This window comes from Pituophis catenifer, unplaced genomic scaffold (genome assembly GCF_029215685.1).
Source record: "Pituophis catenifer annectens isolate HBS135680 unplaced genomic scaffold, rPitCat1.0.hap2 SCAF_548, whole genome shotgun sequence".
In the NCBI taxonomy this organism is placed as follows: Eukaryota; Metazoa; Chordata; class Lepidosauria; order Squamata; family Colubridae; genus Pituophis; species Pituophis catenifer.
In genome coordinates this window covers 6,343-20,366 of record NW_027257428.1, presented here as the reverse complement: position 1 = coordinate 20,366, position 14,024 = coordinate 6,343, and the positions used below count along the sequence as shown (strand labels likewise).

The 14,024-nt window shown below is 46.5% G+C and overlaps 1 protein-coding gene across 1 annotated transcript; it reads left to right on the top strand.

The window, feature by feature from the left end:
- Positions 1 to 342: 342 nt before the first annotated feature.
- Positions 343 to 4,919, top strand: LOC139327024 (nonsense-mediated mRNA decay factor SMG8-like; the record flags this gene model as incomplete). The annotated part of the gene is made up of 3 exons (XM_070956706.1): positions 343 to 488; positions 1,800 to 2,675; positions 4,416 to 4,919. Coding segments are annotated over 3 exons (1,220 nt in total), but the record flags the coding sequence as incomplete, so codon positions are not given.
- Positions 4,920 to 14,024: the final 9,105 nt, after the last annotated feature.

Genomic DNA, 14,024 nt, shown 5'->3' with positions numbered 1-14,024 from the left:
TCAGGAATCATACTGTGATCAGCCATCTGATTCGTAGTCATGTAGTGAGAGAAATTCTGCAAAATGTAAAAAGGGCTGATCGTATCCAGGAAATTCTCTTTTGTTTTATGGACTGGGCTGTGGTAAACCACCAATTTCATTAGAAGCTGAAAAATCGCACTTTTGTAGCTTTGTGGCTGTTGAAAAATGGAAATTTGTCAGTATTTTGTCCGGAAAAGGTACATCATCACACAAAAATGCTAACATTTCATTGTTCGCCCCAAGAAGCAAAAGCCTCCAGCCAAACTGTTGCAAAGGAATGAAATTGATGGATGTTTATTCTTTCTGCCACTTTCTATGTAGGGGAAAAAACAGAACCGGATCGGAATCCTCCCGTCTTATATCATAACAGCCGGGCTCGATCAACCGGTGCCTGCAACTGCGGGAGGAAACAAGCACCCCGGGAGGATCCCTTTGACATCAAAGCTGCAAATTACGATTTCTATCAGGTAATCCCTTTCTCTCCAAAAAAATAAGAGATCCGTAACTGGCCAATGGACTTCAGTTTTGAAATGTAAAGTATATGTAAGAAGACTCATAGTTTCATAGACACCCGAAGCTCAAGGTCATATTCACACAACTTAAGCCATATTTACTGTTATCACAGTTTGTTTGTTTGTTTGTTTGTTTGTTTGTTTGTTTATTGGTTCGATTTATATGCCGGAGTCTTCTCCGGAGACATAGGGCAGCTTACAATGCTTTTAAGCAATTGCCTTCATACTTTTGTATATACCTGCTTAGTAGGGCTTTTGGGCCCCCCTAAGCGGTGTTCTATTGTATACAAAGTCAGCTTATTGCCCCCACAATCCGGGTCGTCATTTTACCTACCTCGGAAGGATCGAAGGCTGAGTCAACCTTGAGCCTGGTGAGATTTGAACTCGCAGTAATTGCAGGCAGCTGGCAGCTAAGTACTACTTAACAGCACTTTAGTCCACTGCGCCACCAAGGCTCAGTTGGATTTAACCTGTCAAGCATCCCACCAATACCCTTCTCCTTTTTATTTATTTTTTAATTTATTTATTTGTATCCTGCCTTTATTATTTTTACAAATAAAACAAGGCATTGAATGTATCCAATACACCTTCTTTTTCCCAAAACAACAACCCTGTGAAGTGTGTTGGGCTGAGAGATAGGAGCTGGCCCAAAATCACGCAGCTGGCAGCATTAGAACTCACCATCTCCTGATAATTGGTGTAAAATCACCCAGCCTTTGCACCAATTATCTTAGGTACTTTCGTGCCTACAATAGGACTAGAACTTACCATCTGATGATTGGCCCAGAGTCAATAAGCTGGTTTATGTGCCTAAAGCAAGACTAGAACTCACCGTCTCCTGGTGATTGGGCCAAACTCACCCAGTAGACTTTCATGCCTAAACTGAGACTAGAACTCACCGTCTCCTGGTGATTGGGCCAAACTCACCCAGCCGGCTTTCATGCCTAAACTGAGACTAGAACTCACCGTCTCCTGGTGATTGATGTGACTCATTTAGCCACCGTCTTGCTAAGCATCATAAATTCTGGACCCAATTGTGGTCATAAGCCGAGGACCACATGTACCATTATTGTCTCCTTAAATCTGTTTGCTGGAGAAGTCACATGGGGTGACGCTGGGGAGCAAATTGTGTTAATTGCCGTTTGGGTGGCCCCTTCCAGGTGGGATGCAAGAGCAGCCCTAATGTTTGAAGGCTTCCAGGGTGGGGGAGGGGTCCTTTGAACCTCATCCTTCATGCTACCACTCTCTTTTCCTTCCCGTTAACAGCTGCTGGAAGAGAAATGTTGCGGGAAATTGGAGCATATCAACTTCCCCGTGTTTCAGCCCAGTACGCCAGATCCAGCCCCAGCCAAGAATGAGACCTCCCCCAGCCCTCCCGAAGGGGAATCTGAGAAGCTGAAGGAAAAGGAGCCCCAAACTCAGGGGGACAGCACCAGTCTCAGCTTAGCTCTCAGTCTGGATCAATCCACAGATAGTTTAGGGACCTACCCTGCGGATCCACAGGGTGGAGGCAACAACACAGAAGCTCATGGGGCAGCGTCCGAAGCGAAAGGGGAAAAGAGAGCAAGCTTGGTGGATCGCCAGCCTTCCACGGTGGAATATCTACCGGGGATGCTTCACTCCAATTGCCCCAAAGGTCTTCTCCCCACCTTCTCCAGCTGGTCTCTGGTGAAGCTCGGCCCTGCCAAAGCCTACAATTTCCACGCCGGCTTGGATCAACAAGGTTTCATTCTAGGCACCAACTACTTAATGCCCTGGGACATTGTCATCCGGACGCGGATGGATGAAGAGGGCGATTTGGATACCAATTCTTGGCCGGCCCCTAACAAGGCCATTCCGGGAAAACGGAGTGCGGTGGTGATGGGCCGAGGAAGGCGGCGGGACGACGTGGCTCGGGCTTTTGTGGGTTACGAATACGAAGATGCCCGAGGCCGAAGGTTCATGTGTTCGGGACCAGAAAAGATCATGAAAGTGATGGGTGGAGGACCTAAGGAATCGGCCGTCAAAGCTCTCAATTCCGACATGCCCCTTTACATCCTATCGTCCAACCCAGGGAGGGGGCTTAAGCCGCACTATGCTCAGCTGATCAGGCTCTTTGTGGTGGTCCCTGATGCTCCCCTGCAAATAATACTCACCCCCCAGGTAAGAGGAGGGGCATTACCATTGAGCGTTGAGTAGGTTCTAAATGAATTCTTCATCTTTCTATCATTTTAAATTTAATTTACTTATTTGTATCCCATCTTTATTATCTCCTGCGCGAGCTGCACTGGCTCCCGGTGGTCTTCCGAGTGCGCTTCAAGGTTTTGGTTATCACCTTTAGAGCGCTCCATGGCTTAGGACCTGGTTATTTACGGGACCGCCTGCTGCCACCAATAGCCTCCCACTGACCAGTACGCTCCCATAGAGAGGGGCTCCTCTGGGTGCCGTCGGCCAAACAATGTCGACTGGCGGCCCCCAGGGGGAGAGCCTTCTCTGTGGGGGCACCTACTATCTGGAACGAGCTCCCCCCAGAGATACGGAGGATCCCGGATCTGCGCACCTTCCGTCGCGCTCTCAAGACATTCTTATTTCATCAAGCTGGCCTGACCTAAGTTTTTTCCCCTTTTTAAATGGAAATTTTAAATTTGGTTTTAAATTATTGGGGTTTTAAAATTCAGCCAAATTATTTAATTTGTTTTATTCTATTTTAAATTTTGTATTTATATGTTTTATTCTATGGCTGTTCACCGCCCTGAGTCCTTCAGGAGTAGGGCGGTATACAAATTTAATAAAATAAATAAATAATAAATAAATTATTTCTGCAACTAACCGAAGGCGGCCAACATACCCGACACATCTTCCTCCTCCTATTTTACCCATAGCAATATCAATAGCAAGTAGATTTATATACCGCTTTACAGTGCTTTTACAGCCCTCTCTAAGCGGTTTACAGAGTCAGCCTCTTGCCCGCAACAATTTGGGTCCTCATTTTACCCACCTCGGAAGGATGGAAGGCTGAGTCAACCTTGAGCCTGGTGAGATTTGAACTGTCAAATTGGAGACAGCCGGCAGTCAGCAGCAGTAGCCTGCAGTACTGCAATCTAACCACTGCGCCACCGCGGCTCTTTTACCTGTAACAATTCTGTGAGGTGGGTTGGGCTAAGAGAGGCTGTCTGGCCCAAAGTCACCTAATTGGCTTCCATGCCTAAGGTGGGACTAGAACTCACCATCTCCTGGTGATTAGCCCAAAGTTATCCAGTTGGCTTTCATGCCTAAGGACTAGAACTCACAGTCTCCTGGTGATTGGCCCAAAACACTGCCATAAATGTAACTAGGTACAGATTAACAGAGTTCAAAGGAACCTTGTAGGTCACCTAGTCCAACCCCCCGCCCAAGTAGGAGACCCTACACCATTTCTGACCAACGGCAGCCCAATCTCTTCTTGAAAGCTTCCAGTGATGAAGCTCCCACAACTTCCGAAGGCAACTTCTGTTCCATGGGTTGATTGTTCTCACTGTCAGAAAATTTCTCCTTATTTCTAGGTTCAATCTCTCCTTGGTCAGTTTCCATTCATTATTCCTTGTCTGGCCTTCAGAGGTGCCTTGGAAAATAGCTTGACCCCCTACTCTCTGTGGCAGCCCCTCAAGTATTGGAAGATGCTCTCCTGTCTCCCCTGGTCCTTCTCTTCACTAGACTAGCCAGGCCCAGTTCCTGCAACCGTTCATCGTATGTTTTAGCCTCCAGTCCCCTCATCATCTTGGTTGCTCTTCTCTGCACTTTTTCTAGAGTCTCAACATCTTTTTTTATAGTGTGCTGACCAAAACTGGATGCAGGATTCTAGGTACTAAATTAATGTAAATGCAAAACCGAAAATTAAAGTTGCTTCTTTCTCCTCTCATCCAGGTACAGCCAGGGCCTCCTCCTTGCCCTATATTTTACCCAGAGAAGCAAGAGATAACTCTGCCCCCTGATGGGCTGTGGGTCCTTCGCTTTCCTTACGCCTACGTGACGGAACGCGGTGCATGTTTCCCACCGAAGGAGAACCAGCAATTGATGAATTACAAGGTTCTTCGAGGGATCCTAAAGGCCGTTATACAATAGACTCTGTGATCTGAACTGGTTCTGCAATTCTTGGGTTTACTATTATTATTATTATTTTTTGAAAAATTATATAATTTCTTGCCTCTTCACCCAGCCGGAACTGAAATGATGGATTTTGATTGCATATAGCTGGTGTGCTTGCAGCAATCACTGGTTTAATTGGGCAGAGCCGCCGTACAGGGGGAAAAAAATGTTTCAGTATTGATATGATGTGTTAAGTGCCAAGTCGGGATATTATAATCGTGGGTATGTCAGCAGTACAGCGCAGTGAAGTTGTGGCTTGCCAAGCTCTTTTGATCGTAATGAAGGAAGAAAAGAAATTATAATAAAGCATTTGTTTCTCCATTGTTCATCACAACTGTTCCCCATTATTGCCAAACGAAACTCGATAGCTAGGGAATTCTGGGAGTTGAAGTCCACAGGTCCTCAAGTTGCCACGGCTGAGAAACACTGATATTCAATGTCTGTGGCGATTCTCAGTCATCCAGGTCATGGTTGTCCCAGAGGTGCTTTTTTCAAGAGGCATGTTCTGCCCCAGCTACGGATCCCAAAGAACACAGCACACACAAAGTTTGTACAAAACTTAATTTACTAAAATAACTCAGTCTTTTTCAAAACAAAGGCTCTTAATTTAACTTTCTTAACAGCCTACAGGAAACCAAAGATAAAGTAATCACAATCTTACTAAGGTTGGCAGAAAGCCCAGAAGCAATTTGCAGAGAATCCAGACGTGAAGGAGAGTGAACTAAAGTTGTTCCCTACAAATTGCTTCAGTCGGCGTTCCTCCTTAAATAGGCTAGGGGAGTGGCCAATTAGCCCCAAGCCTTACTCTCGAGGAGACCTCCTCCTGAGGAGCCACTCCTGCCTTTTGGCCGCTCTGCGCGCCTGTGCGTCGAGAAGAGGCTCCTCCTCTTTGTCCTCTTCACTTAAAGGAGGTTCTGAAGGCCCTGGCTGAATCCCCGCCTCTGGCACCACATCTTCTCCAGCCTCCTCATTGTCTGACTCGAGTGCCAGCTGCACAGGCTGCTGACGCAGCACCACACCAGCCTCCTCGCTGTCAGAATCAGCTACAATCCGCACAGGCCACTGAAGGGCCACAACAAGGCAACTGGACTTTCTTGGGTTTGTTTTGTTTTTTTTAAAGATGATTTGCTTATCATCCAAGAAGCTTCTTCAGCTCTGACTGGATGGTGGGGAATGGAAGGATTTATATTTCTTGCAGACAGCTGGTCATTTGCATCCTTTTAGAGAGTCTTTGAGGCCTCTTGGAGGTTTATCTGTGTCCTCAGGGTCACCTGAGTGGTGCAAATGGGTGTGGAGCCTTCTTGGACAGTTGAATGCCTTCTCTCAACAGAGGCCGAGAGATACGACCCCATCTATCTCCAGTCTACAACACAGTCCTTTCAGCAGTTCCAAGAAGGCTCCACACCCATTTGCACTACTCAGGTGACCCTGAGGGACACAGACAAACCTCAAAGTGGCCTCAACAACTCTCTTCTGCAAAGAATATAAATCCTTCCATTCCCCACCATCCTGTCAGAGCTGAAGAAGCTTCTTGGATGAGAAGCGAAACGTCTTCAAAGGAAAACAAAGTCCAGTTGCCTCTTGAAAAACAAAAAAGCACCTCAGAGACTGATAAGACTGATGCAGCCACGCGGGGGATTATGGGAGCGACGGGGCGCTCACATATGACACCTCTCCTGCGCGAGCTGCACTGGCTTCCTGTGGTCTTCCGGGTGCGCTTCAAGGTGTTGGTGACCACCTTTAAAGCGCTCCATGGCTTAGGGCCGGGTTATCTGCGAGACCGCCTTCTGCCGCCAATAGCCTCCCACCGACCAGTTCGCTCGCACAGAGAGGGCCTCCTCAGGGTGCCGTCGGCCAGACAGTGTCGGCTGGCGACCCCCAGGGGGAGAGCCTTCTCTGTGGCAGCACCTGCCCTCTGGAATGACCTACCCCCTGAGATACGCATGATATCAGACCTCCAGACTTTTCGTCGGGCCCTGAAAACACACCTATTCCATCTAGCTGGGCTGGCTTGATCCCATTCTCTCAGTTTTAATTGAATTTGGTTTTAATTGGGTTGTTTTTAATATCTTGGGCCGAAATTATTTAATTGTTTTTTAAATTGTTTTTAAATTTTATATGCAATGTTTTATCTTGGCTGTACACCGCCCTGAGTCCCACAGGAGAAGGGCGGTATAGAAATAAAATAATAATAATAATAATAATAATAATAATAATAATAATAATAATAATAGCTTTCTTGAATAGAAGTGCCATTTGGGGCTCTCCTTGAGGAGCACCCGGAGGCTCCAACTGGTCCAGAATGCGGCCGCGCGGGTGATTATGGGGGCGACATGGCGCTCCCATGTAACACCTCTCCTGCGCGAGCTGCACTGGCTCCCGGTGGTCTTCCGGGTGCGCTTTAAGGTGTTGGTTCTCATCTTTAAAGCGCTCCATGGCTTAGGGCCAGGGTACCTACGAGACCGCCTGCTGCTACCGATTACCTCCCACCGGCCAGTACGCTCCCACAGAGAGGGCCTCCTCAGGGTGCCGTCGGTCAAGCAATGTCAGCTGGCGGCCCTCAGGGGGAGAGCCTTCTCTGTGGGGGCACCCGCCCTGTGGAATGAGCTGCCTCCTGGAATACGACTGATCCCGAACCTCCGTACCTTCCGTAAGGCCCTGAAGACTTACTTATTCCAGCAAGCCGGCCTAGCCTAAATGGTTTTTAATGGGATTTTTAAATTTTATAGACTTGAGGTTTTAAATTGGGAGGCCAATTGATTTAATCTCTTTTCATTATCCTAACTTTTGTATTGTATGTATTTTAATTTTGGCTGTTCACCACCCTGAGTCCCTTTTGGGAGAAGGGCGGTATACAAATTAAATTAAAATAAAATAAAATAAATAAATTTGGCATTCCACAATTTTCCATAACGATTATATAAAAGATTTAGAAGGAATTCTTAGTCCTGGGGCATATTGATGTACAGATAGTCCTCAAATTACGAACTCTACTGAGTCCAAAATTTATATTGCTAAGTGAAACATTTGTAAAGTGAGTGTTGCCCTGTTTTATGACCTTTCTTGCCACAGTTGTTAAGTGAATCACTGCAGTTAAGCTAGTAACACAGTTGTTAACTGAATCTGATTTCCCCATTGATTTTGCTTGTCAAAAGATCACAAAAGGTGATGAAGTTACCTCAGGAACACAGCAACCATCATAGATATAAACCGGTTGCCAAGCATCTGAATTTTGATCACATGATGATGGGGATGCTGCAAAGGTTGTAACTTTGAAAAACGGTCATAAGCAAATTGGTTCAGTGCTGTTGTAACTTTGAATGGTCATTAAATAAGCTGTTGTAAGTCGAGGACTACCTGTACTGCCAAGCACAACTAATCAGTGTTGGGAAAAAAAAATCTCCAAATATGTGTGCTCATTCACCAGAGTCATTTAGGATTCTAGGGCACATATGTGTTTGTCGTTCCCGACTCTAGGGGGCGGTGCTCATCTCTGTTTCAAAGCTGAAGAGCCAGTGCTGTCCAAAGACGTCTCCGTGGTCATGCGGCCGGCATGACTCAACATCAAAGGCGCACAGAACGCTGTTACCCTCCCACCAAAGGCGGTCCCTATTTTTGTACTTGCATTTTTTACCTGCTTTCGAACTGCTAGGTTGGCAGAAGCTGGGACAAGTCACGGGAGCTCACCCCATTACGCAGCACTAGGGATTCGAACTGCTGAACTGCCGACCTTTCGATAAACAAGCTCAGCGTCTTAGCCACTGAGCCACCGCGTGTATGGTATATGATGTATTTCAAACTATCCCATAATATTTATACAGTGGCCATTTCAGATATTCCGTCCACAGAACAGAACAGGTTAGATTGTAAAATCAGGTTAGTCACAGACACTTTTAAGACCCGTCACAAATTACGTCTATGATGGGCAGGTTCCAATATGGTTGTAACTTGAGATTAACTCTAACCCTAACCCTCTGAAACATGATTGTGAAGACGACTAAGCCCTAACCCTTAACCAAGAGATTAATAATATAGATTGTACGGATGAACTTTTCCTGCCAGACCAGACATGTTGACCTTGGTAGGGTAAAGTCTGAAAATCTGTAAAGTACTTTCGGTTGCAGCTTGAGTATTAAGTGTGCTATTTTTACCTCATAGTTTTTATTTATTTATCCGTATTTATATGCCATCCTTCTCGCAAAGCATGATTCTGCAAGGAGTACTAATGAAAATACAGAATAACAGAGTTGGAAAAGGGCCTTGGAGCAGGGGTGAAATCCAGCAGGTTCTGACAGGTTTTGGAGAACCGGTAGCAGAAATTTTGAGTAGTTCGGAGAACCGGCAAATACCTCAGGCTAGCCCCAGAGTGGGCGGGAATGGAGATTTTGCAATATCCTTCCCCCAGGAGTGGGGAGGGAATGGGGATTTTGCAGTATGCTTCCCCTGCTACGGCCACCAAGCCACGCCCACCAAGCAACACCACGCCCACCAAGCTACGCCCACAGAACCGGTAGTAAAAAAAATTGGATTTCACCACTGCTTTGGAGGTCTTCAAGTTGTCAGCTCAAGCAAGTGATCCTATACCTGTGATGGTGAACCTTTGGCACGAGTGCCACAGGTGGCATGTGAGCGTTGCCCTAGCTCAGCTCCAGCGTGCATGCATGAGCTGGCCAGCTGATTTTCAGGCCTTCCGGTCCTACCGGAAGCCCGGAAACGGGTCTTTTCCGGCTTCCGGGGGGGGTGGAGAAGGCTGTTTTCCCCCTCCCTAGGCTCCAAAAAAGCCTCTGGCGCCTGGGGAGGGTGAAAAACAGGCCTACCATGCCATTGTGTGCCAAAAGTGGGGGGAGCGCAGGTGGGGTCACATGCACGGGGTGCAATGAATTATGGGTGTGGGCACACACACGCATGACTGCCCTGCATTCCCCTCTCTTTTGGCACGCAACGGCAAAAAGGTTAGCGATCACTGTCCTATTCCATTTCAGACAAATGGCTCTCCAATCTCTTCTTACAAACCTCCAGTGTTGGAGCACCCACAAGTTCTGAAGGGAAGCTATTCCACATCATCAAATCATAAAGTAAATAATCAAATTCTACAATTAGAAACGTTATGGTCCATCGCACCGTCCGCCTGATATGTAGACTGGATTTGGCATTTTTATCCATCTCTCGAGGGCTTCCCAAGGATTTGGGATAGCCAGATTATGTTCTTTGATGGTGTTAAAAGTTATCCTTGCAGGATAGAAGGTGTTCCAAGCAATTGCTTTTGCAATTGACTAAAGCTGATTTTTGTCAATGCCAACGGTGTACAAGTGGTGCTTCAGTTTAGGTGTTGGAAGAAATATCCTTCTGGGTTCTGCTCCAAGTGGGGAAAAAGACACTGGAAACATGGAGACTGCTTGGAAAGATGGTTTAATGGTGGACAGGATCACATGGTTTGAGTTCCTGAACAGAAAAGGGGCGAGACACAGTGAGTCCCCGGGTTTTATACCCTCTCTGGCTTTGAACTTCCCGGGGCCCAGAAAGAATATCCTGATTGGTTATCAGACTCCCAGGGGGTGGGGGTCTTAGCTAGCCTTGCTGGCTGATGTAATCTTCCCAGGTGCCATGTGGTGAGTTTCTGTTGCTAGATGGGTCCTATTGTGTTGCAGATGATGGTCCATTGACAAAGATTGAGTTTCTGCCTCTGGCCCCTTGACAAAGGGTGGGGGCAGGAAGATGGGAGCTGCTTGGTCTTTAAAACATGCTTCTCCATTTCTCATCCAGGGAAACATAATATTCTGCCTTTTTAATATTTCCTAAAATTTATTTTTTATTTTTATTTTACTTCGAATTTATATACCGCCCTTTTTCCTGGGAACTCAGGGCGGTGTACAGCCAGATAAAAAGACATTATATAAACATTAAGAACAAATTAAAAGGAAATATCTCAATTTGGCCAAAAATTTAAGAAACATACAAATTTAAAATCATTTAAAAGGCATTGTTAGGCCAGCCCAGCTTGTTGGAAAAGGAAAGTTTTAAGGGAACGGCGGAAGGCACGGAGGTCTTGGATTCTCCTTATTTCTGGGGGCAGCTGATTCCAGAGGATAGGTGCCCCCACAGAGAAGGCCCTCCCCCTGGGGGTCACCAGCCTGCATTGCTTGGCTGATGGCACCCCGAGGAGGCCCTCTCTGTGGGAGCAAATGGGTCGGTGGGAGGTCGTCGGTGGCAGAAGGCGGTCTCGGAGATAACTAGGTCCTATGCCATGGAGCACTTTAAAGGTGGTAATATTTCATTGTTCTAGGAAAGGAGTGGTTGCCAACTTCCTACAGGACAGAAGGTGTTGCAGGCAATTGCTGCCTTTTGCAATTGACTAACGGTGATTTTTGTCAATGCCAACTGTGTACAAGTGGTGCTTCAGTCTAGGGACCGCACCCAAGTGGCTGTGATTATTGGAACTACATTTGTTTTCTTTTGCCACAGTCATTCTATTTCGACCTGCAGGTTTTTGTATTGTTATCTTCTCCACTTCTTTCTCTACTGCTGCTGCTGCTGCTGCTGCTGCTGCTGTTGTTGTTGTTGTTGTTGTTATTATTATAATACTAAAGGACTTGGAAAGAGCATTAGATGCATCCAACCTTCTCAAGGCACCATTTCCCGCTTGGAAACGGAACCTTTTTACTGCAAATAATAACATAGTATTATTTCTGAGTTCATGCACTGGGTCCCCTGGGCCAGTTTTCCACCATTTCCCACTGGGAATGAATAGCAACAACAACAATAGCAACGAGCATTTTTTTTTTTAATGGCGGGAGGGAAGGGCAGTCCCCCATCGCGTCCGCCGCTCAGCAACCGTTACTTCCGCTCTCCGCTTGGCCGAGCGCTCTGACGTCATCCGATACGTGACGCGCCCACCTCTCTTTTCTCTCTGTCTTCTTTCTTTCAGACTGCAGGCCGCCGCGGCCGCCACCCCCACCACCACCACCACCAGCGTCCCTCTCGCCGGCCAATCGGCTTCGCGGGTGCGCTCGCGCTCCCTCCTGCCCCTCCGCCATTGGTGGCGGCGGCGGACGGAGTGGGCGGGGCGCCGCGTGGTGTCGAGTCTCCTTCGGGTTGCCGGCTCAGAAAGGCTGGGAGAGCCGTCGCGGTCGGACGGTGGGTCGCTCGCTCTCGGCGCGGCCATGTCGACCCTTTTCTACCTCCTCTCTACGCTGGCCGGCTATCTCCTCACCTCGGCTCTGCTGTTGAAATTCCCCGGTTTGCTCCACCGGCGCAAACGCCACCGGTTCCGGTGCCGGCACATCTCCCACCGCGGAGGTGAGAGCAACGCCTGCGCGAAGCGTCCTTTTTGGGGTGACCGGGCATCCTTCCTCCTTCATTTTGGGGCGTCTTTTTTTCTCCCCCCCCCCTCGTCCTCCACTTCTCCTCTGCATATAATTTGGGCATCTTGAATTTCCAAATTCCCTTTAAAAAAAAAAATCCGATTGGATGATTTAAGCCTCCCTAAGAGTCCCTGCAAAGTGGGTGGGCGGCCATTTATTCTCCAAATAAATATATAAATATTTTTTTTTGAAAAAATAAAATATTGTGGTTCATGGCACAACCAGCCAGATTTTTAGATTTGGCTTTTTTTTCCTTTTTTTTTTTTCCTTTTCTTAAATCCACTTATCGAGTCCCTCCCAAGAACCCTCTGGCTGTTGCATTAATATTAATAATTTTTAAATGCTTGTTTCCATTAAAGAACTAAATGTTTTTGGAACGCATTTTATCTATTTACTCTTCTTTGCATTTCTCGATCAGTTTTTAAATAGGATTTTTATCCTTTTTTTTTAAAAAAAAAATCGCAGTTGGATAGTTTGTCAAATAGTAGTTTTGATCATATTTGGATTATTTTTAAAGGGCAGAATTTGGATAGTTTCTCAAAAGTGGCTGGAGGCATGCTACTATAAGCCAGATAATTAAAAATCAGCTTTTTTGGGGGTGGGAGGGAGGGAGGCATGGGATGGCATAGTATTTATCATTTTCTCTACAGATTCCCCCCCCCCCCCCAGATCCTTTCTGGGGACAATGAGAAGGGCAGCATATAAATTTGGACAGATAAATAGATCTTTTTTAAGACAGCGTTTGGATGGGATTTTGTTTGGAAAGGCTGGCTTTGGCAGCAGACCACAATAATTCGATATTCAGTGCCTGATGGGGGCGTGAGTCCAGCAGGCAGGATGTGAGGTTTCAAGCCTGTGAAAAGACATTATTTGTGCAAAGGAGCGAAGCTAGGAGAATATAAATCAGGAGGGCTTTGATATTTGCAGAGATGGTCAATAAGAGAGACATTGCTGTTGGGGCAAAAAAAAAAAATTAAGTCCAGAGATCTATGTTTATTCATCACATTTATATGCCGCAGGTCTCATTGTCCACGGTCCCTCATTGACTCTGTGGCTTCTATATTTTTTGAGGAAGGGTAGAATTTGCACAAGAAGAGATCATTTCTATCTGGTGGGGTGCCTGTAAAGAATATGATAAATAATATGAGATCCCATGCCTCTCTTCCCCCCACCAAAAAAATCTGATTTCTAATTATCTGTTTTATTAGTAGTATGGATACCACTGCATGTACCTCTATATGGGCATTGTGGAGGGAACAATTTATTGACTTTGAAATAAGTATATTGAACAGTATTTTGAATCTTTAGATAAGTGATCATAGTTTGCACAGTGAGATACGTGCTTTGGGATAAAACTGGGTGTTGATTGTGCCACAACTATTCAGGATTGCTTTTATTATTAGCAGAGGAGGAGGATGCATATACAATAGGGTTACAAATCACATTGATAATTGCCTTCTCTAGGCTTACTACAAGTGCTGGGTGAAAGCTTTCATTACTCGAGGGGCAATGGCAATCAAAGTCTACAGGCCCTTTTTTGGTTTTAATGACCTTGGAATACGGAAGATTTCGAGTTGCTATGGGAGGGGACTTACATGGGGGAAAGAATTAAATAGGCAGGGAGGGAGAAAGGAGAGCAGGAGAAGGAGGGAGGGAGGAAGGGAGCGAGAGCGGAAGGAAAACGAGGGAGGTAAGAAGGAAAGGAAAGACTGGAAGGGAGGGACGGAAGGAGGGAAGGAGAGAAAAGAGAGCGAGGGGAGAGAGGGAGGAAAGAGGGAAGGAAAAGAAAGGAAGGAAAGCAGAGAGGGTGGGACTGACGGAAGGAGAGAAGAGTGGAGAAGAGAAAGAGAGGGAGGAAAATGGAGGGAGGAGGAAAGAGAAAGGAGCGAGGGAAAGGAAAGACAGGAGGAAGGAAAACGGAGGGAAGGATGGAAGGAAGGAGAGAAGAGCAGGAGAGGAAGGGAGAGAAGAAAAACAGGGAGGGAGGAAAGAAAGGGAAGGGAAGGAAAAAGGAAGGAAAACAGCA